The sequence below is a fragment of the Camarhynchus parvulus genome, chromosome 15 (genome assembly GCF_901933205.1).
Source record: "Camarhynchus parvulus chromosome 15, STF_HiC, whole genome shotgun sequence".
NCBI lineage: Eukaryota > Metazoa > Chordata > Aves > Passeriformes > Thraupidae > Camarhynchus > Camarhynchus parvulus.
In genome coordinates, this window is record NC_044585.1 from 5,951,668 (window position 1) to 5,978,433 (window position 26,766).

The 26,766-nt window shown below is 47.0% G+C and overlaps 2 protein-coding genes across 3 annotated transcripts; one reads left to right on the top strand and one right to left on the bottom strand.

Annotated features, from left to right (window-relative positions):
* Positions 1–531: 531 nt before the first annotated feature.
* Positions 532–14,049, bottom strand: YDJC (YdjC chitooligosaccharide deacetylase homolog). Of its 2 annotated transcripts, none has more exons than XM_030958687.1 (6): positions 13,863–14,049; positions 13,121–13,293; positions 5,260–5,419; positions 4,456–4,555; positions 3,377–3,554; positions 532–1,975 (listed from the first exon to the last, which is right to left on the bottom strand). In XM_030958687.1, the coding sequence occupies exons 2-6, from the start codon at positions 13,276–13,278 to the stop codon at positions 1,666–1,668; spliced, it is 906 nt and encodes a 301-aa protein (XP_030814547.1). In that variant the 5' UTR covers positions 13,279–13,293; positions 13,863–14,049; the 3' UTR covers positions 532–1,665. The 2 variants fall into 2 exon arrangements, with proteins under 2 accessions (XP_030814547.1, XP_030814548.1); XM_030958688.1 differs by lacking the exon at positions 13,863–14,049 and adding an exon at positions 13,575–13,735.
* Positions 14,050–22,392: 8,343 nt separating this feature from the next.
* Positions 22,393–25,874, top strand: SDF2L1 (stromal cell derived factor 2 like 1). The gene is made up of 3 exons (XM_030959164.1): positions 22,393–22,601; positions 23,342–23,538; positions 24,730–25,874. The coding sequence occupies exons 1-3, from the start codon at positions 22,433–22,435 to the stop codon at positions 25,006–25,008; spliced, it is 645 nt and encodes a 214-aa protein (XP_030815024.1). The 5' UTR covers positions 22,393–22,432; the 3' UTR covers positions 25,009–25,874.
* Positions 25,875–26,766: the final 892 nt, after the last annotated feature.

The following is a 26,766-nucleotide window of genomic DNA, read 5'->3' on the forward strand; positions in this document are numbered from 1 at the left end:
CTGTTTTTCACAGTACAGTGCTCGGGTAAAGGCTGCCCCCAGGTCTCCAGTGCTCAGCTGTGAGGAAATGCATGCAGAATTCCACAGCGGTGTAACGTCCTGATGGGTGCGATCAGAGCCAATCCAGCGCTTAGAACGTGAGGCAGTTTAAATGTTTATAATAAGGTTTAAAAGTATCCATGAGGACGCGGTGACAATTCCATAGCCGATGGAGCTCTGCGCTCCGGCAGCGGCTGCAGTGCGGCGCGGGGGGCGCGGGGTGGCGCTGCCAGGTGCGGGCGCTCCGGGCACGGGGCTCTCCCGGTGCCCCCCGGCAGCATCGCCAGGGTAAGACCTGCCCTGCTCTCACCCGGCTCCGGCTCAGACATCTAAGGCATTTCTATAATATAGGAAAGAATCGAGGAAAAGATTTTCTACAGCATCCTTGATGTTTTTTCTACTTGTACAGGGCAAAAACTTCCTCGTGTTACAGAAAAGGTCAGACAGTTCCCACTAATGACAGAAAGGGAGGCCCTTCCAGCGGTGTGGGAGCAGACAGGTGAGTGGGTTTAGTTCGCTCACCAGTTGTAAATAAACCCAAAAGCCTCCTGAAGCTTTGCAGTAGAAAAGATCGGAGTTTATTTTTCATTTAAAAGAATAATGATGATACTGATATTTTTTATATTAAAAAATACAGTTAACAAAACCAGTTATGTTAAATAGATCACTCTTGTGCAGAGAATTTTTCCCCATGTGAAAGTCCTTACAGGAATGACAGGGCTGCAGTTAAGAACATATCAGCACTACTGGGACTTGCTGGAGTTCGAATGCTCTGGTGACAGGAACAAAAGGGACAAATACAAGGACCTTCTGAGTCACAGTTCATGGTTGTCCTGAGGGGCAGTGGGTGGTGCAGGACCAGTTGCTGCTGCTCTCACACACAGCAGTCACTGAAATAGCAGATGGGTCAACAGTTGCTGCTCCTGCAAAGTCATCCAAAAAATAAGAAGCCTCTCCAAAAGGGCTACAGCTGATGTTACTTTCCTAGGGGGCCTTAACACCAAGAGGCAACGTAAGCAGGCAGACACAATTCCTGCGGCTGAGGCAGCTGGAGACCCCACGGGGCCACGTGTGACCCGAGTGCTCCGAGCAGAGGAAGGCTCTGAGGGTGATGTGTCCCTGCCCCCCTCACCATCAGTGAGCAGGTACAAGTGGGAGGCAGGGACTGGCTGCTCTCAGAGAGCCAAATGCTGAAGGTGGCCTGTGGGTGACCTGCACTGAGCGGGTGAGCCAAAGCAGCACCCACTCCCCAGCAAGGTTCTTGTTTTGCCATCAGGTCTGACAGGAGAAATGATCAGACCCCTCAGGGGGCTGTGCTGCAGTGTCTCACAGCCAAGTCTGTCCCCATGCTGCTCCTTTGCTGCCCTGGGAGCCTGTGCTGCACTGGGGCACTGTGGAGGGGGTGTCACAGGAGTTGGCACGTTTTGAGCAGATGTTGTGGCCTTAAAACTGGCAGCTGGAGCTCTGGGGTACTGTCTGGAGCTGCTCACAGGGTGGTGGTGAGCTGTTCACAGCTCCTGTGAGCTGTACCAGGGACTGTGACACTGATAACGGTGATCTGGCTTCTCTGGACATTAGCAACTGCCTGTCTTCAGAGGATGGATGGATGGATGGATGGCCTTTTATTTACAGATCTTTGAATGAACACAGCTGAATGTTCCTGCTTTTGTAATGGCTCTGCAGCTCTGGCTTAATTAATGTCTGGAGTTCATGGAGGCGTTCCCAGGACTGTGAGAAATCATCTGGTCCTTCCCCACAGCCACCCACAGGGGGGACACTGGGGTACCCCGGGTGCACCATCAGCTCGATGGTCACGGTGCCGCTGCGCGGTGCCCTGGGCGGGAGCTGCAGCACGGCGCTGTCGATGGCACTCTGGATGCTGCTGACAGACATGTTCCTGCCCATGGTGCTCAGGCCTATGTAAATGTCTGCCCACCTGCAGCCAGAGGAGGGAACACTGCTGTTAGTGCTAAAGAGGCAAGGGAGAGAATTGTGTTACGTCCAGTGGATTAGGTATCAAAATTTACCTAAAATTTAAGATATAAAATTGGGAGGAGTTTAAAAAACACTTTTAACTATAAACAAAAGTAAAACCAGAACTTTTCCTGATTGAAACCAGGATCCTATTTCAGGCAGCAGTTCTGCAGGGACAGCAAGGCCCAGCAAAGCCCCAGTACTGTGTTTGGCATCTGTGAGCTTTCAGGTGCATTTTATTGTCCCAAAAGCAAAGAGCAACGCTGAACTGAGAAATGCCACACTATCAAAATAAATTAATCCTGAATAATAACCCTCAGCTAAATAGAAACAAAAGTGACTGAAATAAAATGGCAACCACCCAGCTAAAGAAGCCTTTGCCAGAATATATCAAAGAGCCATAATAACTGGACAAAATGTTTCTCCTAGAGGACACCACCTACACGCTGCTTCTTAGCTTCACACAATTCTTTGTTCAAGTCTGGCTGCAAGTGTCAGTTCTAAGTGTGGCCTGGACGAGTCCAGGAGAGCTGAGCCACTGCATGTGAGGGCAGAATGAAAATGTTTTCGGAAGAAATCAAGGCTGGAGTCTTTACCTGAATGATGACAGAAGAGCCCAGCTCGGCTGTTCTTGAGAAGGGAGAAATACCAGCCTGCTGCTGGTGTTCGGAACCACTGATACAAAAAATAAAACCCCAGAAGATAATGTTTCCAGTGGACTGAGGAGGTAATGACATCTGCCCCAAAGGACAGGTGACTGCAAGGGTCTCTAGTGAAAGGCCTTGAACCCATAAAACAGTCTAAGCTTTTAAGAGAAGGATTTTACTGGGGGAAGGGCTGAGCTTTCAGGGTTTGGCCCGAGATGCAGGACACTGACAAGGCTGTTTGCTTACAGCAGTGATCACCTGGTGTGATACTACCAGCTCTCAGAGCTCATCTCTTCCCCTTAACAAATACCTGCTTCTAATTAGTCTCATTCCTGCTACTTAAAACCCTTTCTCTACTACAACAGGAAGATGAAAATTTAGTTCTTAAACACTTTCCTTAGATAATACTTTTGAAATTCCAGCATTGATGCAGCATTTCTCCTGGCATTCCAGATGCCAGGCTGAGGAAGCTTCACTAGAAAGGCTGAGAAGCATACCCTGAAAAAAATTCCTTTTCAAGTGGAAAGTGACTCATCTCTGTTCAAACAAAACTTCCTAAGCTCTTGTGCCCCTGGCACTTCTGTGCTCCTCCTGAACCTTTCTCTAAGTCCAAAGAGGAAAGAGCAAGATGGTGTTCCATTTTTGAAAGATGCTATCAGGAACTGATACAATCTTAATGTTTTACTACAAAAAAGGATGAGTAATACCTGTATTACCTTATTCCATGCTTTGTAAACACATCCACTGTGTTAAAAGAATCTTCTTCTACTCCCAGGTAAAAGTCCATCAGGGATGGTGGAATCCAGTCACAGTTATGAAGGCCTGGCTCTATGGGGACACGTGTGTATTTAATCCCATATTCCTCTAACACCTCTGCAAACACATTCCTGACCTCTGTAAGCAAAACCAGAGACTGCAGTCAGGAGTTGGATAAGCAGCTTCTCATGTCCCCTGCAAGCTGTTAGCACAGAGGCTTCTTTCCTTTCTGTGTTTAAGAAAATAAAATTCCATTTGGTTTATCTTCTGCTGAAATCCATCTGTATGGGAGTCACCTCCTATACTGGAAACATTTCTCCCTAAATTTCTCCCGTAGGTGCCTTTCCTCCTTTCAGCACTGAGCCTTTAGTCCAGCCCCCCTTCTAAGTGAGTGACTCTGGTCTTAGAGTGCACCAGAGGTGGCTGCATTGTCAGGAACAAACTCCTCATCAAGTCCTTGTACAGCCAGAGCAATGTTATCTGGAGGCAGTCAGTACTGCAGTGGGAAAACCTGGATTCTTTTCTCACTCCATTTTCCATCTGTGTACCACAATGACTTTATTTGCAAAACAAGGAGAAAAGATCCTTGCTCATCTCTAAAGCTGAGACCTGCAGGTAGGGACTGGGGTGGGAACACAACGGACAGGATGGAGTTCTGTAGCATCTGAAAGAGCCACCAGCTACTGCAATCTCCAGCATTCCAGTTTAAACTGGCCAGTCTGCTGCTGGCTTTGGTCTGCCTCCTCCAGTGTGGGTAAGAACATGGAATTAGGATGCTGAAGAGAATTACTGGTCCTTGGAGGAAGAGGTGTAACCTTGGCCATTTGTGTCATTAATGCCCTGGTGCTGCTAAGGGAAGGCCCAGGGCTCCAAGCAGAGTTTGGCTCTGGGCAGGACTGTGGGCTCAGGTGGGAACATTCAAACTGCAACAGCCAGCAGGTGTCTCATGGTGGGGCTTATTGCCCATAAGGGAGCTGTTGCAGGGGGAGGCCCCTCTGAGCTGAATCTCACCTGCTTAGTGCAGGAGATTTCCTCTTACCTGGGAGAACGTGGACGTGCTGGTGCCCATCCATGTGGGGAGGTAGGTGACCTGTCAGCTCACGGAACAGCTCCACCTGGGCCTTGAGCTCCTGCTTCACCTGTGCAGCAGAAAAGGGTCAGAGTAAGACCTGGCAGAGGCTGAGAGCAGGGGAGTGGTGGGGCTGCTGGGACCCCCCTGGGCAGGAGTCAGGACCCAGCTCTGGGAAGCAGGATGTGCTGTGCTTTTACAGGGATGGGCAGCACTGCTGGGTTACCCAGAGCCTCCCTGGGGCATGGGGCTCTTTGTGGTACTGCTTATGGGAATGGTGGGGATGTTCTAAATATTATTCTAAGTATAAATTTCTGTTTAAATTGATGCAGTTTTGATCACCTGAACATGTTCATCCTTGCTCATGGGGCAAAACCAGCCACCTCCCTAGCGAACCAAAACTTCTCACAAGCTGATGAAAAGCCTGCTACCTACTTAGGACTTTCTGTCATTTGCTCTTTACTGATCTCTAGGTTCTTTGTAAATATCTGTCCCAATGCCCCTTCTACCTCTTCAGATAAATAGTTAACAGTGTATACAGGCACTGAATCAGGGAGGAATGGGTGGTCTCAAAGGCTGCAGAGCCTTTGGCAGAATGAGGCTCAGGACTTAAAAGCCAGCTCAAGCTGCACAGGCAGCACAGGCAGGGTTCATCTTTAAGCCTACTCATAGCTGGGATCTGGGAAAGGTCCTCAGCTGTTATGTGCTGGGATAAATGCAGGCTGATTTGTATCAGGAAGGCAAGTTGTACAGCTGTATGTGGCTTTCTCCTACCTCTGACATTTTCAGGAGACCTTTTGATAGAGCTGTTCTGAATCCCATTTTTCCATGGAAGAATCCATCCTGGTTGAGCAGAGAAGAGTTTGTCTTGAGCACCTCACACACAGGGGAGCCCTCGGAGAGGTTGGCATGCAGGCCTATTGGGATGTTGTATCTGTAAGAGAGCGAAACGTCTGCCAAGCTTTGCACCTCCCTCCCTCACTGTGGTCAAAGAGGGGGAGATTAAAGTGTAAGAACCAGACTGATCTTAGAGGTGTTGCAGTACTCACTGGGGTACCTCTTTGTATCTCAGCTCTGCCAGAAAGGATGGCAGTGACCCCAGCCAGAGCAGGGCATCTCCAGGTAACAGCCCTGAGCACTCTACCCAGGGCCAGCCTCTGAGTGCCCCCACCCTGACTCACAGCACGAGGTATCTTGGGCTAAATACTGTGACTGCACTCCAGGAACTGCACTCACTGATAACCAACCAAAACATCCAGATCTTCAGCATTTTCTAAAGTGCTCCATTAGCCCTTGCTAGGTATCCTCTCGAGTTGTTCAGCCTGTTAAAGGTGGTACATTTATGAGACATGTGAGTTTTACTTGATGACTCCTAAAGCTGCCCTTAACTAGAATCCAGTCATTTATATATAAACAGTGTCCAAGGAAGCTGTTATGGCAACAGCACAGGCTACAGGTGTAAATACAAGGGGCTGCAGCTGAAATTCCTGCAGTGGCCAGGCTTCTGTCTACTGGAGCAATCACTCAGTGAGTGGCAAGGATGAGCTGTACAGAGCAGCACCTCCCTGGCACAACCAGAGAAGGATCAGTGCAAGGAGGCCACAGTGAAATGTAGAGCCTTGCTAAGGAGCCATAGGGGTATGACTGATTACCCAGTTGCAAGCTGTAAGAGTCAAAAAAAAAAAGGAACTATGGATCTGGTGTGGCTGCAGAGCTCCCCTCAGGCCTTAGCAGAGTGCTGTGGATTCCCCTACAATGAGAACAGGACTTGTGCATGCTTGGATTTGTGCTGGGTCTCATTAGCATTTGTGGAAATCCTCAGAATCAGTAGCCAAAATGATGCTTTGAAACTTTTTCCAAGACAACCCGTGGCCTCTGGCTGACCCAGTGAGGGGATGACAGAAGTGCAATGTTCCATCTGTGCTGCCCAGCCTGAGTCATGGTGCAGAGTGAATTTCAAGACAACAAGTCTGTGATGCTTTAAACCCTTCTTGGAACTTCTGCACGGAGCTGTTAAAAGTGGGTGTGGTCTGTCCCTGACGCAGCCCTTGTACCACAAGGAGAAAACAAAAACAATCTCCATTGAGGCAAAGGGTGCAAAACTGAGACATCTGAAGCTGACTGGTGAAGCACCAGCTCACTGGAGACAGGACTGTGGATGGATTGGACCAAGTCAGAGTCATTTAGCTCATTCAGGTCCTAAGGCTTTGGCCCCTGAAGGACTGAAAGCCTTTTTTTTCCTGGCTCTCCCATGTCTTGTGATCCAGGTAGATGGTGCAGTCAGTTGCTAGATACTACTTCTCAAAGACATAAATGTTTGGAGTCAAATTGTATGCACAGCTCTCTGAACAAAATTAGTCCATTGTGTGATTAAGGAGCTCGAATGTTTGTTTAATGGAGCAAAACAGCTTGTGAAGGAAAAGGTCCTCTCTGGCTTTTCTGATCTGGTGATTTCTGTGCGGCAGGGCCCGATTGTTTCACTGATGATAAATGTTCATCATAGCAGGGGCCTGAGCACACGTGCACACCAACTCCTGGCTGACACAAGAGGTGGAAGGTGTGTCACTGGGGGGGACAGGCTGCAGGGCAGCACAGGAGGCAGCTGCAGTGCAGGGGTTGCTGTGGCAGGAGGGCTTCCCCTCCATCCTGGGACTGGCTGGGCACCCTGCACAAGTCCAAAGGCAGAGGGCAAGCCTGTGGTTTTCTTTTGGTTTTCTTTTAGAAATCCACCCCAGATTCTTTATTCTGTCTCTGGGAAGCTCTTACTGCCTCAGCTGGAGTATTATTTGTACCACAGCCAGTGCTGTTTGCAAGAAAAAAAGGATTCCTGTGTTACCATGAATCAGCAGATGGACTTTTTCTGTTGAGTACTCTCTTTCTCATGTGTTGTGGGAGGGCAAGAAATGAACAGCTGAGCCTCTCAGTGTTGTCTCCCAGGAGCATCAAATGAACTGCCTCCAATTGTGCAATGCCTCAAACGTTGTGAGGGAGGCTATTTCCAGGAGAAGACAAGTCCCTCTGACAGGTGTGGGACACCAAGGAGCCAAGGGCTGCACTGAGGAACATGAGAGCAGCTCCTGGCCAGGGCTGAACCCAGCCCCAGAGCTGGGAATGTGCAGAATGTGGAAGTGCAGAGAGAGCTGGCCTTGTCCTTGGGTAAGAGGAGACCCTGGCTGTAACATTAGAGTGTGTTTCAGAGCTTTGCCTAACACCAGCTGAATATCTTAATAGTGTTATCGTGGAGCCAGTCCTGGTTTGACAGACTGTGCATGCTGAGGCATCTGGAGAGGAACTGCTTGTGTTTAATGGCTCTGGGATAGAGGCACTGAAAGCAAAACTCAAAATGCTGCACATGAGAAACTTGTTCAGAAATGTTCATCTGTGGGAGGTGCACAGAAGAAGGCATGGGAAGGTTGTAAGGATATGGGGAGAAGGACAGAGCAGTGGGTACAGCAGAGTTCCACTGCAAGCTCGAAGGGAGAAAAAGTCAAGGTGCAGGAATATCCTGAGAGGGCCCAATTTTCAGAGCACATAGGATTGTTTCTGCTACAGAAATATACTTTGCAGTTGCCCACATCTTTCAAAAGACTGTAAAATAGCTGCTAATTTGTTGGCTGAAATACTGAAGCAGAGACCAGCAGCTCAAGCAGCTTACATAGCATGTGATGCTGCCCTGGGACCAGAGCTCAGCTGTTGTGGGTTTGGCCTCAAACTCCTCTGCCCAAGCCCTTTCCAGATGGGACAGGGTGAGCCCTGCTGGTCACTGCTGGTCATTAACTGCTAATTGCTCACACAAGATGCAAAATAAAAGGATTGGCATTGGGCTTCAGACAACAGTTTAGTTTCTGCACACAGCTACCATTGCCAAAACAAAATTATGTGAAGAATCTACTTGGTGTCCCTAAATCCTTTTTTGTGACTCTTCTAAGCTGCAATGACCCTTCCAGTCTGTTTGGAGAGGCCCCTCTGTGTCTGCAAGTCTGTCCCAGTGCCCCAGGAAATGCAGAAATGAAGCAGGATTTAGCCCAGGGGTTCACTTCATTCCTGATAAAGTCACAGGCTACAGGTGTGTGCTCCTACAGCAGGAGCAGCATCAGACTGAGCTGCTTGGGAACCTATGGAGAAGAGGTTCAGGCCACTGAGCTCAATGCATCAGAGAGCTGCTTGCACTGAAAGCTGGCTGTTACTTCTGTGGGTCTCTTCTCAGCATTCCTTGTAGAGGTGGAGGGAAAAAAGGAGAGACTTGTGCAGGAGGAAATATCCTTACAGCAGGTGCTAGAAGGAATTCACCCTGGAAAGATTTCTGAGTCAGCAGGCCCAGTCCAGTTATCAAAGAGAGAGGAAATACAGTCAGTTAAACTGCTTCCTTTTCAAGTAGTTGCTTGTTTTGCCACACGAGTGCTCTGGATAAATGTCTCTGCTGAGGCAGTGTGCAGCTGCAATCCCTGTTCATTGACCCTGGAGATGGGCACTGCCCTGAGTCACTGGGGTTGGTGGATGAGTAACAGTGTCCTGGCTCCTGCCTGGCCATGCCACAGGACACTTGCAATGGCTGTGGCAATTCTGAGTTTTGCCAAGCACTGTTCCAGTTGCCTTGCTGAAGGCTGGGTGCTCTGGCATAAGCACAGCACTTTACCCTTTCCCTTAATGGGTAAACAGATCCCACATTCAACAACCTACTGTATAATCCAGAAATTTGTATCATCCAGGAAACTGCTGATCATCAGGTTTCAGCCCAAGTGTGACCCAAGTCAGAGCCTCATGTAAATATCTGTATCTCATCATCTCACTCCAGTGAACACCCAAGTGTCTGAAGCCAGACAAAGCAAGGCTTTGAGTTAAAATGTGCACTTCTTACTTTCCTTGTGTTGGCATTTGTATACTTCCTCACACACACACTTTCACCATTCAGTAATATCTGTCTTTCATCAAATAACATATTTTCTTGCTCTATTACTGCTAAAAACCTATTTCTTCTGCCAGAAATACTCTAAAGCCTCTGCAGAGTTGAGCTGGTGCTGTAACAGAGCTCGGGGACCCGGGTTTCTGTTGTAATTACATCATTGTATCAAGTGCAGCTCCTGTGTCTGTAGCCTCACATCAGTAAAATGGGCTGCTGCCAGTGAAGTCAATATGATCTCGGATTCTGGTGTGAGGCTTCAGATTGGGCCCCACCCCTACCCAAACAGTTCAGCAGAGAACTGTCTGCTGTGTGATTAACAGTCACATACAAGGGTTGATGAGAATGCATGAGAGATTTCTATATTAGTCAGATGTTAACTGGGAGGGTCAGAATTAAGTCACAATTTACAAACACATTTTGCAATTAGTGTTGATGGGAAAGGAAGTGAAAACATAGAGAGCAATTAAATGTGGCTTTGTTAGATCCTTCTGTTACATGTACCCAGATGTTGTGGGGGCTTTGGCTGATGTTCAGTATTTAAACTGCAAAAAAACACCCAGGAAGACTGAGTTGTGTTCTAAAATATGTCACTCTTCATGAGCTATTTGTACACAAATGGAAAAAGGTCCTAAAGCTCAGTGACACCTGAGCTATTTGATGTAAAGGGGAGGGGTGGGAGGATATAGCAGCAAACTGTCTTAGATGTCTCTAGTTCTATCTCCAAATTTCTAAGGAAAAATTAAGGCATCTCTTCATTTCAGGTTACAAAATAACCCTTCCAGTTTCTGGGAAAGGCTCTGGAATAATCACCAGAAAGTCTGGCTGACTTCAAGACAGGGCCTGTTAAGTAGAAAATTGAGATTATATTATATGGATAAGCAGGAAATCACAGTCAGTCAAGGCCCCATAAAGAGAAAAGTTTTGAGTTACTGAAAAAACCCACAACCCACAATGGCAGTCTGTTCTCCCACCTGCTGCTCTGGTTATGTTCTGCTCTGGCAGATGCTATCAACAGGTTTGTCATTTGGTGATGGATCAGGCCTTTGCTGAAACTCCTCTGTTGCCAGAAATGAGTGTGCCCCTTCTTCCAGGCCTGTGGTGACAGTGGATGAGGAGAGCCCAAGGTGCTGAGCCTGAATGTTAAGGAAGGTGTATTTTTTACTGCTTAGTTCTGCTGTTCTGCAGTTGGCTTGTGTTAGAGCTGCTACAAAGATCTGCTGACTATCATCACATGTCTGCCAAGGCTTTTAATCAAGGCTTGGGGCAACAGATGGTATGCCCAGAAACTACAGAATTATTGTGAAAATGAAAGGAAGAAAGAAATTTGAGAGGAACTGTGTTCTTTTCTGAAGGATGCCAAGTCCTAACATTGTAGGGCAGCACGAAGTGCTTAGGAAGGAAAAGTTGTCTACTTATTAATTAGCTCTGACTGTGTCAAATTAACTTAAAACCAGGTGAGGAGTGAGAGTCTGAGACTTGCAGTTACAAGCAATCATGTCATAGACAGTTTATCAAGAAGCCATAAAAGCAGTCCATCACTCTGACAATCCTGGCACTATGTGTGTGAAAGACCAAATCCCACAGCACTGGAATGTGCCCCAGGAAAGGACAAGCTACTTGCTTCAAGCCTCTTCTCTCAGCTGGGGACAGATCCACTCTTCCTGCTTATGCCACTGGTCAAGGCTGAATAGGGGAAGACAAACATGAGGAGAAAAAAACCAGCAGGCAGACTTTCATCCCATAATAGAAAAAGCCTCAATATTTACAGTGGGATGGGAGATGTCACCAAGCAGGGGAAAGAGGGAATAATATTGGCAAGGCAGTCAAGCAAGTGATCCTTTCCCATTTCTGCAGCACAAGATGAGGAGGACTCAATGACATTTCTAGCAAGTCTGACCTATTTGTCATCTGTGTAGAAAGAGTTTGCATCAGCCTTTGTGACATGAACAAACATCTCAGGGGTGACACAGGGGTTTGTTTACACACACAGGTGCCAATTAGCAGCAGCTGAAGCTGGGCTTGCATTACAACAGGAGGAAACCTCTTCACCACACCTGCTAATGCTCCTGCCATAGCTGGGTAGGCCTGAGTACACCTGCAGAGAGTTACACAAATGAGGAACTGTAGAACCTGGGCTGCTGATCTTCAGAGCTGGCAGATGTTCCCAAAGTCACCCTGCTTAGATGCTCAGAAACAGATTTAAATCCATTTCATTCACATTGACAATTCAAAATTACGTTCCCTCCCAAAAAAAAAATCAGATTGTAGCAGCAGGCTGCAGCCTCTGCTGTCCCCTGCCCTCCAACCTGGCTTTTCACACCCCTATCAGCTGCCAGCACCAGTGTCATGACCTGGACTGGAAGATGCTTTTTAAACCCCTGATTACACGGCCTACTTCCTGGCTATGGAAATGAGGCCAGGTGGATTCTATTTTAAAAGCCTGCTAAAGACCGTGGCTAAAATAGCTGACAACATTACCAGACCACTGGGGCTTAAAGGGTTTCACAGTGCCTCTGTGGCTGAGAGATGTGCTGGCTTTATCTCTGTGTTTTATGTTTTATTTACTAATAGGATTTTAGGAATCTTACTGGTGTGGTGCCTCTCCCCTTCTCGTTGCCAGGCAGCTCCTCCCTCGATGTTTGTGGGGAATCTTTAGCCTTTTAACAGACCAGATTGCCACTAACACAGCACCCTGGCTTTCCTCCACTACCCTGCTCCAAAGAAGCTACAAGCAATTTCCAAGTACCCCTAAAATCACAGCAAACTGATGAGAGATGCTCAATGAGAACAAGGTCAGCAGGACTCTCATGAAACTCTTCCCCACAGCAACTGCATTTGGAGCATAAGGTCTCAGTTTATGTAGCAGCAATACAGCTTCAACCCTGATGTTCTCTTTCAGGACATATTCCTGCTTTCAAGCACCTGCCCACACCAGAGCTGAGTGGTTTAGCTGGGTTTTATCTCCTAAACACAAATAATGCTTCTCATTAAAGGATTTGATAGACTAGACTATGAGACTGACACACAGCATTTGATCCACTGCAGAGCTAACTGTGCCAGCAGCCTCTGAAGTTGGTGGAGAAGTAAAGGTGGTAGGTACAAGGTATTGTCCCTTTCTTTATGTATGCATTTTTACAGATGTGTTTATCAAGCCTAGAATTAATAGAAATGTTGATGTGCTTTTTAAAAAAGGTTTACAGGATGGGGAAAAAGTCAAGTTTTCCACTGCCCAGTTTTATAAATAAGCCTTTGCAGAATCATGCCTTTGCCTGATTCTGCAATGAGCCTGGCTGACCTTGTGTCCAGCCTGGGTGAAATGGATCAATTAAATGAGATTTAAAGACTTGTGCTTTCATACTCTTATGGTTTTAGGGGTAGCATATTGGTCTGAGTATATAATGTGCACTTTCCTTCTGATGATGCGTTTTTAGGAGTGTGGAAGGAGAAACTCTGACAAACCCAAATTCTACTAGTCAAATAGTGGAAATGGCTTCCTACCCTGAGGGGGGGGAAAGGTGCAGTGGCCAATTCCAGAGAAAGACCATTACTGGTATTAGTTAGCAGATCACTGGTTTTACTACGAAGAGTCTTAGTAAATATGTCTGAATACAGTTTTCCTGTACCAGCCTGAGCTATGATACAGTGTTTATTCTGGGGCCACAAAATACTAAATTTTCCAGGCTTGGTTTTTTGTGGAGGCTGTCCACAAAGGACCTAAAGAAAGTAGCTTACCTCCTTGCCAGCTTGGCTGCATCTGCTGCAGCACTTCCGTTGACTAGAAGGGACACGTTAGATACGGCACCAGCCAGGAAACAGTCCACAATGCCTTGGTTTCTCCGAGGACAATAGCCGAAGTCATCTCCAGTTATTATTAGCTTCACCTGAAGCATCCTTAGATGTCATCCCTAGCAAAAAAAAAAAAAGTAAAAGGAGGTTAAATCGGAACACTCGGCAGCCTGCAGATCACCGGCAAACAGGAAAAGAGAGGCTTACCGCGGGCAAACCCAATCGTGACTCAGCCCCTGAGTAACTCCTGCTCCACCTCAGCCCGCCGCTGGCTCGCAGCAGGCACTGTGGCAGGATTTGCGTGTGGCCGGCGGGCTCACAGCACCCACCCCTGCCTGCTCCTCCCCGAGAGCACCAGCCGTGCCCTCCCTTGGGGGGCAAACCCTACGGGCACTTTTACCTCTGGCGATGAGGAGCGGGCGAAAGCTCGGGAACTTGGTTGAATGATTTAATCGATCGAGGGTGCGTCAGAGGCTCAAATTCCATTGCCGGGCCCACCCTCGCCCGAGGTGCCCAGTGAAATGCCAGGGGGGCGGATCACCTGAGGCAGCCCTGCAGCCGTGACGTCTTTGCGGCCACCCATGCCCGGCTCCCTTGGGCGCGGCTGGAGGAGTGCGGGCCGTGTCCCCGGGGAGAACCGGGACGGAGCGTAGAGGGCCCGCCAGCCCCTGCCCGGGGCGGTGCGTACCTCCGCTCCGGCCCGATCCGGCTCCCAGGGCCGCCGCCAGGTGTGGGCGGCCGCCGCTGCCCGTGGGGGGACGCTGGCCCCGGCGGCGGAGCTGTGTCCGCGCCGCCGGCCGCGCATCCCCCCTGCCCGCGCTCCGAGCGGGAGCTCCCGCGGTGAGGCGAGCACGGGGCGGCCCCGCCGCGGCAGCAGCGGCGCCTCCGAGCGCGGGGAGCAGCGGGGAGGCCCCGGCGGCGGCCCCTGGCGGCGGCGGCGGCCCGCAGCGCCGCACGGCCCGGCCCGGCCGGGGAACCCGCGCCGCTCTCTGGGGCCGTCTCTGCTCCAGATTGCCGAGGTGAGACCCGCCTGTGGCTGAGCGTGGGACAAGCGATTCAGTTCGTGCTCTGTGCTGGCTTCAGCGCAAAACCGCTGATCCCAATGATGCCATGGATGTATAATCCTGCAATCAGTGACTGTCACAGTAGCCACTCGCTTGTTTTCCCCCACCTTGGTTTGCTGGCAGCGCACACTCAGTCTGACTCAGAGCCGCAGGGCAGCAAACCCTGGCCAGGAGGTCCCGTGGCTCTTGGTGCTGGGCTGGAGAAGGGCAGAGAGAACAGACGAGAGTTTCACGAAGGGCAGCTTCTAACATGCTGTCATTCAGTGCTGGATGCCAGCCAGTTCTCCATCAGGCTGCATGTAAAATCTTATTTGTCCTGACATTGAACTGCTTTTTTCTTACTGCATAAAAGCTATTCTGGATCTACCAGAATGAAAGTGCCAAGTACTCAGCTTGAAATGGAGAGTGGAAGGTGCTGTTAGCCTGCATTTTTCACCTGTGGAAGAGGATGAAGTCCTATCTAAGCAGAACAACCCCCTTCTTGGTCTGTAGTGTTATCCCAAAACATTCACTTCTGATATTGCAGGAGAAACAACAAACTCGTGTTTGAGGTAGGGAGAATGGCAGCTCAGAAAGTGCCTTGGTAACATGTCCATGGGATCCAGGGTAGCTGTCCTGGTGTTTGCTATAACTTGTTCCAGGAAGCAGGGATCACACTGGGACTGGGAATCTTCCATGGATGATGGTGATTTCCACCTCTGAACCTGTGCCAGCATGGAGGTAAGTGCAGAAACAGCTGACAAGCCAAGCACCGGCTTCTTGGAAGAGCAGCTGGAGTGAAATGGGTTGGAAAAGGCTTTAAGGGTCGTTTCTGTGGGAATGGGCTGACAATCCTGCTGCTTAATTCATGTATAAAGAATGTAAAGAAATGACAGCCTCCAAGTGTCTCCTTTTTCAGCAGAGTTCAATTCCTAAAAGACAGCCAGTGTGCCCGTGCCCCAAAGTCAAGGACATGACTTGTAGGCACAGCCAGAGACTGACCATCTTCAGCAAAGCAAGGACCATCAGTTTGGAGACAGAAGCACACTTCAGCAGAGGAAACTGCACCCTGTTCACACCTGAAGTTTGAAACATCTCTCTGGGGGCATGAACACCTGTGGGAGTAGTGGTTTTCCAGGTCTGTCTCCTAACAAGGAATTTGGAATCACTGAGCTGAGGGAGGTTGCAGCTCTGTTGATCTTTAGGCTCTCATCAATTGCAGTCCACTAGCAAACTGCTACAAAACTTTGTTTCCGTTAGCCTGAGGGCACTTTGAGTGGCAGCTAAGTTTTGGATGATAATTTGTAAGTTTATTTTGATACTTTGAAGGAGAAAAATAGAATCAGAATGGGTGGTAGCAATATTATTCATGGTAGAACTTGGTTCCTAGGCTGTGCTCTCCCTATAGGCCCCAAAATGGGCAGCACTGGGAGCATGGGAGTCTTCTCTGCATCAAGAGGGGAGATCAGCTGTTTGTCACTTTCTTATTCTTTCTTGCTCTTCCCTGCTCATGTAAATGAGTGATGACTACTAGAAATTATGGTGAGAGCTGGAAGACAGCCTTCTGCCTCTTCAGTGACATTTTCTCTTAGAAAAGAATTATATGAAATGAAATTCAAAACAGATCATGCTAAAATGCTGTAGACAACTTGCTAAATCTTCATTCAGGCAATTCCTGTGAGCTTTTCTGTCATTTGATAGTTGTATGGCTCTGTTATAGAAAAGTTGTTGATGTTCTGTAAAGGTTTGCAGTGCCCTTGGCATTTCAGAGGGGATATTTGTGCACCTGCTACTTGCTTCCCCTTCTGGGAGATGAACGTCACAGCCTGCCCACGTTCCCCAAGAGGCTTCACTTACTGATGAGTGCTGTTACTGCAACAGCTGAAGTCAGCACAATTCTGAAGTAATGTCATGAATCATAAAACAAGCACTTCCTCTCTGTGCCAATGCAAACTCTGGGGTTTTCTGCCTCTTTCTAGAAGTGCCAGTGCTCCCTGACTCTGCACAGGTGAGAGGCACAACATAAGAATCTTAGACAAAGCTTGGCTTCTCAGCCTTCTTAACCTTAGTATGCATTTAATGCTATTAACAGTAACATCCTTCTTAAATATTTAATGCACTTCCTGGAGGCTTTTCTTTTCTGATTTCATACCTGTTTATCCAGCTCTCCTTCCTGCTACTGGAAGCAAAATTCCCCAGCAAGGAAACCTTGCCGCTGTGCCACATCCCCTTGGCAGCAGTGCTCCCTCTGCAGCCTGCACTCCCAGCTGGCTGCCAGGACAGCCCTTGCAGCTGACCCCACAGAGCCCAGAGCTGAAAGGCCCTTACAAATTCAACCTGGAGCTGAAAGGCAAGGCAGACTTTATCTGAACAGTCTCTTCCCTGCAGTGAGGACAGGCACATTGGCCAGGATTTCTGGTGGAGCTGCATAAGCCAGGACATGGACTAAGGAGAGGCTGCATCCTCCAGCTTAACTAAAACAAAACACAGCCCTACCTCAGCTTAGCTGCAGAAGCCAGCAGGAGCTCTCACCATCCTCAAGTGCTTCACTGCTTTTGAGCTTGAATTTCTTTCCCTGGACTTTGAGTTAATCAGTAGAAATGCTGAGGTTTCCTGTATTTCACAGAAGTGTTTTCCAACAATTACTGCTTCCAACAAGGCATCTGTTTACATGTTGACATAAAAAATGTGTTTTCTTTTTCTTGTTCCCTTGGCTGCAGCTAGTTATTTCATTTGGGATTACAATGGTAGCACAGTAGGACTTTGTTTGTCTTTTCCTTGCATGAAGTTTTGTTGAAAGTGTGAACTCTAAACGGCATTGAAATGAGACAAAGTAAAATCCATTTTTTAAATGAAAAGACGTAAACATTTTCTTCTCTATCCCAGCCTCAGAGGTTTTGTAATCTCTGTTCCAGCCTCAGAGGTTTTGTAAATCTTTGAAGTTCAGTGGCTTCTGTAGAAATGCTTAAACTACAGTTTTTCATCCATAGAACAGCTTCCTCCATCTTGCATCAAAAAGCTTTGAAACCCCCAAACTCTGGGGGATTTCACCCTGCTAAGAGTGAAAGGCTTTCCTGGTTGCCATGTGACACAGCCAGGCAGTACCTGTCACCTTCCTTCACCCATGTCTGAAACACCTGAATTTATACCAGCACAAAATAATGCCCAGCAAGGTGTGCAGTCCTAGCAGGGTGGCTGAAAGGCAAAATTTGCCATTGTGACCTTCTTATTAACTTGACACTTGGCATTAAATTATGGAGGACTGCTAAAAGCACCGAACTCAAATCCCTCCTGATGCACCTGGCAGGCCTCTGGTCCTTGGTGAATCTGTGGCTCATGGATGGTGAGTTTTTATCCACTCTCCCTTTTTTCAGAGGGTTGTTTTCTCTCTGCTGCATTTCCTTCAGTGTCTACTGTGTGGTAAAATTTAATATTTGAATACTACAGCATCTGTGACTTCTAACTGGGGTTGAGATGATGTAAAGCCTGCACATTCCTTTTCCAGACACCTCTTTGCCTGATGTTGAGGTCTATTAAAATATACAAAGATATCTGGTCAAAAAAGAGTTGAGATGGGGAATATTTCTCCTAGACAATTAAAGGATGGGTCCAAAATAGGTACTGTTTAACTGTGCCCATTAATAGCTAAACCTAGACTGATTCCATGAACTCTTTGATTGCATCAGGAATTCAGTTTGACCTCTCTGAAAGTTATTATAAAAGATGCATAGATGTTCTGTGGAATTATCAGAATTACATTAATGTTTGCCTACCACTGAAACAGATGTCTGGAGGATTTTCAAAACCCATGAAGAACTAAGTTATTTTTAAAGCTGCCTGAACTGATGTAACATACATTGCCTTTTTACATTCATATTATAAAATAGAAGCTAGTCATCAAAACAACAATTCCAATCCATGCCTACAAATTCTAAATAATTTCCTCAGCTTCAACTTACACTGTCTAAACAAAAGCAAAGTTATTGATTATTGCAAATGTTGACAGGAGTCATTAAAAACAATTAAAGATACCAAAGGCAGGTCCATATGTTAAGGGGGGAAAAAAAAGAATTAATCCAAACATGGGTAACACCTCAGCAGTGTCACTACACAGGAAAGTTCATCTGGCAGATCACTTACAGTGGTTGTTGTCACCTCCCAGCATCACTGAAAACATGTGGAAAATCCCAGTTGATGGAATGGAAATACAGATTAATTCTTTTGGGGTTCTGAGGGGAGATCCCCTGCTCTTGGAGGACAAGCATCAGGCAGGAGAGTGGCTGAGAGAGGGTGACAGTGACAGACACATTGCCAGGACTCTGCAGAACTTCCCAGGAGACACTCTCTACCTCAAAGACTAGAAAGAGAAGACAGCAATTAAAAAACATCAAATCTTCTCCCCCAGATGAAAAAATCTTCAATTTAAATATGTAAATATGTATATGTTAATACTTTTTTGTCAAATGTCTTCTGCTTATTTACTACTCTGCTTATTCTTACATTATGTTTATATCTACTGAATGCAAAAATCTGAGCAAATTATTTTGGTTATCTGGCCCTTAAACAAGTTAGGCTGAGTGATAAGAAACTGGAATTCTATAAATTTTTGGCAAGCTATTTTTTATCACTTGGATTTTCCCCTGGCTGACACATTTTATCATTATTACTCCTGTTCACTGTTTGTATGAGGCTTAGGGGTCACAGTTGGAAGAGCTCTGTTGCAAGGCATGCCAGTGGAGACAAATGTTTCATCTGAAGTGAGGTTTATAACCAGCTGTTCCTCAGTGTGGAGTGAAAGAAGGAGACAGAAAAAAAGCACACAATCTTTGCAGATCTGATTGTCTACACCTACTCTGTTGAGTTCAGTAGAGTTCATCTTTATTGACATCAGAGAAGGGACCAGATGCACAGAAAAGCCAATGGAAGGGCTCATGTGGGCTTGTTTCTGTATCAGGTACTAATGGCTTCAGAACTGTCCCTGTCTGTTCTGCCTAAGGTTTGTGTTGGTCTGACAAAGAGCCCAGGTGTTGCTGCAGTGTTCTCCATAAATCAAGGGCTGTCTATACCAAAGGATGCACCAGTGCATTTTGGGGTGTGGATCACACCCAGGAGCTGCCAGTTCTGCCACCTTAGCTGTCAGTAACTGCTCCAGTCATGCAAAGCAAAGAGAAAGTTTAAAGCCAAAGAAAGTTTAAACAAAGGCCAATATAAAAACTAGTCTTTTTCTATATATCCTTTACAGAAGGATCCTTTATATCCTTTCTCTATAATCTGTTGCTTTGGGTAAGCATACACCCTCTGAAATTGTCTTGTGCCAGAGATTTTTCATTCCTGCATGTTACAAGCATTTGGCACTGCTCAATCATTTTCTCAGGGAGGGTCAGGTTATAGCTACAGCTGCACCTGAGTGGAAATGGTAGGAGTTTCCAAAATGCTTGAAAATCAATTTGGCATAATAGTGGGGGGTGTTTGAGTGATTGAAGGCTTTGTAGTTACATTTTAAATTCTCCCTTTTTACAGCACTGTTGAATCATTTTGTTTCTGTGCATAAACAAGAATCATAAAGAGATTCCCATCAAAAAAAGCTGACGTTCCCATGACCAAGGTGAAGCCACATAATTTCTGAGGCAATTTTACCTGGAGCTTACAGCAATCTACCAGAAACAATAGAGGGCCCTGTGGCAATGAGGTGCTGGTTAATTGCCGTGGGTGTTTGCACTGATGGCTCTTTGCTGGCAGCCGTTCTAACCCAATTATGTTTCTAAAGTGGGACTGAAAAGCATTGTAGGGAGCGCCGTGTAAACGGCACTAAATGCACTGAGACTGAGCGACCTCCCAGAAAGACAGACAGGTGCCAGCTAAAGCCCCATATGATTGATTTTCCACGGCTAAAATGGCAACCACAGACATCTGGTTTTGCCCCAGTTATAATAACAGAAGCAATACTGGGGTGGTGAGTTTTGTTTCCCACAGAAAAGGGCTGGAATTCGTGTCCAGGGGTCTGCCCCCCACCCAGGTGCCTGTGACCCTGAGTGGGCTGCCAAAAATTCTGGAATGGCACAGGATGTATCCCACAGCCAACCTGCCACCACCAAGGAGCAGGGCTGCCCTGGCAGTGCCAAACACCTCCTGCAGACTGGCATCAGGAACCTGGGGTGGTGAGTTTTGTTTCCCATGGAAAAGGGCTGGTGTTGGTGTCCAGGGGCCTGCGGCCTCCAGTGGGCTGGCACCTCCCAAAATTCAGAATAGCACAGGATGTCTCCCAGAGCCAACCTGCCACTACCTACAGCTAAGGCTGCCCTTTCAGTGCCAAGCACCTCCTGCAAACTGACATCAGGAACTGGTTGTTGTTGTCTTAGCACAGCAAGGCTGCTTAGAATGATGTAAAAATATGGCATTTGACTGTCAGTGGAGGAGCTTTTGCTTTTCTGTGAGTAAAGCTTTATACCTCCAGCACTAGGAACTGAGTTTTAAGTCCCGAGGAAAGCACATTGTGAGTGTGTGTGTGTGTGTGTGTGTGTGTGTGTGTAGACATGCATATATGTGACCTGTGTTTAGTACTTGGGCTTGTTTTAATGCTGGCCTGGCATTTAAGTCAGAGATTTTTCTCAAATGTAGATACAGCTATGGCAAACAGGCCAAAGCCAGCACAAAAGAACTAACCATTTGATTGAGTGGTATCACATGGGCAGGAAAAAACCTCGCTGCTTCAGGACTGGTGGAGGAGAGTCAGCTGAGCATCTTACGATGTTTGCACTACCCAACAACACTAATGTGCTTTGTAATATCAAGTGCAGTGTTTTAGTTCTTTGCTGTTGCAAGGACAAAATACCATTATTACAAAGATGTAAGTTACAAGATGGGAGCCCTTCTACCTGTTTCCTTGCCACTAAGATCAAAATCTTTTGAATGACTTTGAATTATTCAGAGTTTTACATGGGACTCACACAAGGCTGTGATGTGGTACATGGGTCAACCCACTGAGCTGTGTCAGTGGTAAAAGAACTGTGCAGGAGTTTAAGTGTCCTTTGTCAATGGCTGCCTCTTATTGAGTTTTTTTGGGGGGGGTATTTATTCAGTTTGCAAAACTATGCAATAAAGGACTGTATGTATGTTAATTTATGCAGATTTTTTTCTACAGAATAGAGTTTAATAATCTCTTTGTTATTAGAACTTTGCAAGAGATTGAAGTACAGAAAGTGAATTTTGGGATCCAAAAGCAAAGATCTCATGTTATTGCTACAGCTTAATGTTACAGCAACCATTGCTAGTTCTTCTTTGTGTAGTGTCTATGCCCTATAATAGAAGCTCTAATATAATCCAGAAATTACTGGAGCTGTAATTATCATCCAAGTCACTTCACAAACATTAATTCCCTTTGTTTTTCAACACTGAGTTACTTCTCTCTGTAAATCCCCCAAATGGGTAGATATTTTCTCCATTCTAAGAGTCAGAACTGCAGGGAGGAGCAGAGCTAAATGTGCCGCCTGCCAGCCCAGAGCTAGAAGCGGCCTGAATGGAACAGCAGGGGCTGATTGACCCGACAGTGCAACTGCGGCTCCCCGAGGCGGGATCCGAGCACTGCCCGTACCTGGGCTGTGACCTCCGGGCCGGTTTGTCTCTGGCACTGCTCTCGCTGTCAGGGCATTTGTCTTTCCCTGGCTCTGGTAATACCCGGACGGTCCTACGCCCAGCACGTTTTCCGCCAAGGCCCTTTAACCATCCCTCAGCCTGAGCTGGCTGTAATTGTTCATACAGCCCAGATCACGTTAGACGAGAGGGTAGCAATGACAGACCTGGCCTCTCCTCCTACGTTCCCAGCAAGGGCAAACAACAGAGCCGTGTCAGCGCTGCCCCGGGGATGCCCGGCAGCCGGCGGCGACACCGCTCCCGGCCCGGGGCGAACACTCCCGGGGGCGGCGGCGGCAGCGCGGCCCCGACCGGCACCGTGAGGGAGAGCGCCCGCAGTTCTCCTTCGCGTCGTCACACGAGGGGGGGCTGCCACGCCACGCTCTCTGATTGGCCACTCCCCTCCCTGCCGGTTCGCCATAGCCCAATGAGAACGCGCGACGGGGTAGGGGGCGGGTGGGGATTGGCTGAGCGCGGCGGAGGGCGGGGCGGTCGCTGGGCCCGCGCGGGGGAGCGGAAGCGCCGCGCTGAGGGCGGCAGTGGCGGCGGGGCCGAGGGGGCGGCGGGGCCGGCTGGGTGCGGCGCGATGCGGGGCGGCCGCCGCCTCTTCCCGCTGCTGCTCCTGGCGCTGCTGCCCGGGCTGTGCCACGGCAGGGAGTCGGCGCCGGGCGCAGTGACTTGCGGCTCGGTGCTGAAACTGCTTAACACCCGCCACAGCGTACGGCTCCACTCGCATGAGGTCAAGTACGGCTCCGGTGAGCAGGGCCTGGCCGGGGAGCTGGAACATGGTGGGGCACGGGCTGTGAGGGGCCGGGGAAGCGGCGGGGGGCACGTCGTGCCTGACAGGGAAATGGCGGGGGTGGGCCGGCAGTGAGGGTGGTGGGGAAGGTGGAGGAAGTTGGAGTGTCCCGAGGTTCCTGTCCCTGGCGCAGAGGGAAGCGGCAGGTCAGGGATGGGGTGTAGGAATGGGCTGGAGACACGGCAGGGACAGGGGGATGCTGAGGCCTGTGGGACAGGAAGATGTCAGGAAGATTTGTCAGCTGCTTTGTGGGCCCTGGAGCCGGGATGTGGCAGGGCTGCTTTGCCCTCTCCTGAGTAAGCCCTGCTCTGTGTCTCGGCCCTTAGCAGTAGCCTCCCAGTGTCTGTTCTGGCAGCGAGGGTGTTGGTCTGTTGGGGAACACGAAGACCTTGACAGTATTTTTGATAAAGATGGGATGGTGTGAATAGTACCTGTCATGGATCAGATTTTTTTCTTGTGTTCACCATGAACTTTGACAGTTTACATCTGCTAACACATGCTGTGTTTCACTGCTTCCATCTGAAAGATGATTTGGTACCTGCATTCCTTTTGCGGTCAGTAAATGGACTGTGAGAATTAACCATCTTGTAAACATGAAGGCATGGCAACATTAAAGCAAATCTCTGTAGTTTTCTCATGTCTTTTTGGGCTGGGGAAGCGGGATAAGTCTTGTGTCATTTAATTTTATTCAAACAGGAAGTGGGCAGCAGTCAGTGACAGGAGTTGAAGCCTCAGATGATGCCAACAGCTACTGGCGGATCCGTGGGAAGAGTGACAGCAGTTGCCAGCGTGGGACCCCAGTGAAATGTGGGCAAGCCATACGACTCACTCATGTTAACACTGGGAAAAACCTGCACACTCATCACTTCCCATCACCACTCTCCAATAACCAAGTGAGTTGGTTTAAATCTTAAGCTTTTGTACAAGTAGTGCATGCTATTGACAATAGTCTCTCCAGTTACTTGGGGTTTCGGAGAATCAGGCTTGAGTACCAGCTGCCAGAAGCAGTATGTCTGTGCATATCCAGATTCAAGTATAGGCTTTTCTGCATCTTAAGATTATGTATTTCAGTTCTTGACAGAGGTAATATAGTATGTACCAGCATTGGTATTTCACAGTACTTTTAACAAATCTGGTTTTTTTATTTTTCTGCACCGTTGCTGCTGGGAAAGCTATTCTGAAATGTTTGGTATTTTCTAGATGCAGGAGATTGAGTATCTCCCTCAACGCTGTGAAGATTGCTCTAGAGCCAGGCAACTAGTCATGTGTTATAACATTAGGCATTCCTGTGTCCATGTTCCTTGGTGATCCAGTCTGTTAGTCTCAGTTGTCTTCTTGCTATCCCTATTTCATGTCGCTGTTCATATTTTTCTGTCCTCCTTCCGCAGGAAAACTGAACTGCTCTTGCAATCATAATTATAGTTTTGTACATATCTAGAAGAGTGTAATTTCTAACTGTAATTCAGCCCCAGAACAAATACTTCTCCTAGATGGAAAATCTCTCATAAATAAAGCGGTTGTTGGAAGATTTTTGTTGTTAGTCGTGCCAGTCTTCCATCAGGCTGTGTAGATAAGTTGTTACATTCAAGCTTGGAAGCTCTGACTCTTTGTGGAAAAATATTTCTTTCACCATTAATAAAGTGGCTGAAACAATAAGGTTCAGCTCTGTGCAGGGTGTCTCAATAATCTGATTATTAAAAGAAGTGATGGAAAAATAACATTTCAAATGCATTGTCTAAGGGAAAGATTGACTCTGAAACCTTCCCTGAGTTTCATTTTTCGGTGTAGACACTTCATATATTGTCATTAAGGTAAGAATGTTCACTATCATTGTGGGATTTTGTTTTGTTTGGAGCTTTTTCAGCACTTTTTGCTCAGATTACAGGTTGGAGTTTGTTGGCACTTTGTGTTCAGATTGTCTGGTAGAACCTTACTGCTTCTGGCTTCAGTAGCTGCTGACAAAGCAAAACAACAACACCGCTTTCCCCATCCTTGTCTTTGAACTCTGCTGGGTCTGTGGTTGATGTTTGTGTGTCCTGGAGGTTGCTTACACTTTCACTGCAGGAAGCTTGTGTCTCTAACAGGAAGTAAGTGCCTTTGGGGATGATGGCGAAGGAGATGACCTGGATTTCTGGATTGTGCAGTGCAGTGGTTCTTACTGGGAGCGGGAGGATGCCGTGCGCTTCAAGCACGTGGGCACCGAGGTGTTCCTGTCCATCACGGGGGAGCAGTACGGGCACCCCATCCGAGGCCAGCGGGAGGTTCATGGCATGCCTGCTGCCAACCACCACAACTATTGGAAAGCCATGGAGGGAGTCTTCATCAAACCCAGTCTGGACCCTGCAAAACATGATGAGCTCTGAATTGGCACAGGATCCAAAACGCTTCGTTTGACTCCAGTGTTTGGAGATGCTAATCCTTGGTCTCTTCTAAGTCCTGCCTTGCCTGAGTGACTGATTTTCTGTGTTACTGAAGGGCATTAGTTCATTCTAGGAATGCAGCACTTCTGTGGGGAATGGCTTCTGCCAGGTTCAGCCACTGACATTTATTTGGTGAAGTCCTTTCTGAATTTCCAAGCTTTATTGGTGAAACTAGTTCATACATCTGTTAGGTTTTGTTGTCCTTTGTTGGCTTGTTACTTTTTCTCAAATTCAAAGGAAATGAAAAAATGAAAGTAAAACTTTCCTCTAGTCTCAAGTACAATAAAACTTTATATTTTGTAATCTTTTTCCAGCTATAATTAAATACTTAGAAACTGATTTCTACATCCTAGTGAAAGAATGTTATTGATGAGGAGATGGATTGAGTGTAGAAATGGAAAAATGATTCTGAAATATGGTGTTTTTTGAATGACTTGCAGTCAACTATTTAGTATTTGAGTTTAAAAAAGTATCCATTTGAAAATTGCATCCAATGTCTTATGAGAGTTTCATTCTGTATTGTATTGGAAAACTTGAAAATATTGTGTACGTTGGAGTAAGAAGACAAAATTTTAGTAGTTTTACTTTGTCCAAGAAATTCAGATGTTCTGGTAGTGGTAGTACAGCTGATTGTCCATTGGTAAGGCTGCTGTGCTCTGTGAACAGGTGCAGAAAACTGCTGCTTGCTTAATTAATATTGGAATTTTACACAGTTTCTTATGGTATAAAGGAACAGTTAAATTTGACTTACTTCTGTGTCGCTACAAGATCAGTATGACAATCCAGGTGAATAAATAGTGAGGCATACACCTATGTGGGGTTTTGTATGTGTGAATCCAGAAGAGCAAAAACACCTGAGACAATGGTTTGGTCATGGATTTCTGACAGTGGTGTGCACTGGAGTGCTAGCAAGGAATCTTCACTGAACAAGAATTTCTGTGTTCCTCTGTGAAAAGGAATTAATTCTTCAGTGTGTTTTTTACACGGTGGTACTGGAAATACTGATTAAAATTCAAAACACCATGTATTTGTGATTTTGTCTGAAATTGAAAAGCTCACCAAATCAGTGAGAAAAGTCAGACCATTCATGTTTCCATGTGTAAATAGTTTACTGATTAAGGTGCTCATTAGTCAATCAGTTAAAGAAGCAGGAAACTGATTTATTGCTCTTACAGCTGCAGTTGGGAGCTGCAGTGTTGGTGCTGTGTTGAGAGGGTGCAGTTGAGTTCAGCTTTACAAATCCAGCAGGCTGCTCTGTGTACCTCATGCAGGAGTGCTGGCTCCAGGCTTTATTTAAGGATTTCCTGCTAGGGAAGATCTATCCAAACCCTATGGAACAAGGAACCTCTGTAACAGCATTTCTGTGTACCTTGCTATTTTTCTTCAAAGGAAAAGGTAAGAATGTTTTTCTAGTCCTTTTAGTTGGATGTGTGTATTTAAGGATTGCAGGCATTTTGGAGATTAAGTAGACTGGCTTTTGCTGTTTTGTATTAGAAATAAACTTTCCTGTGATTAATATTTCAGGTTCATTGATACTCTTGAGTAATTGGTATTGAGGTTATAGCTATAAAAGGATAACTATTTAAAAACAAAATAAACCTGCATAAACAAACTTTTCCCTTTTTAAGGAGAGCTTTTCTTTTGAAGGTGTTATATACATAAACAAAAAATGTGGTGGCATTTGACCGGAGGAAGAAATAG

Bases quoted from the DNA above. Each gene is read 5' to 3' on its own strand.
- YDJC (XM_030958687.1), bottom strand. From the start codon at position 13,278: ATGCTTCAGGTGAAGCTAATAATAACTGGAGATGACTTCGGCTATTGT. The intron at 4,556-5,259 runs GTAGGAGAAAGC...TCTGCTGCACAG, and splicing joins GTCTCCTGAAAATGTCAGAG to GTGAAGCAGGAGCTCAAGGC. The intron at 3,555-4,455 runs GTAAGAGGAAAT...TTTTGCTTACAG, and splicing joins GCACGTCCACGTTCTCCCAG to AGGTCAGGAATGTGTTTGCA.
- SDF2L1 (XM_030959164.1), top strand. From the start codon at position 22,433: ATGCGGGGCGGCCGCCGCCTCTTCCCGCTGCTGCTCCTGGCGCTGCTG. The intron at 22,602-23,341 runs GTGAGCAGGGCC...TTATTCAAACAG, and splicing joins TGAGGTCAAGTACGGCTCCG to GAAGTGGGCAGCAGTCAGTG. The intron at 23,539-24,729 runs GTGAGTTGGTTT...TGTCTCTAACAG, and splicing joins CACCACTCTCCAATAACCAA to GAAGTAAGTGCCTTTGGGGA.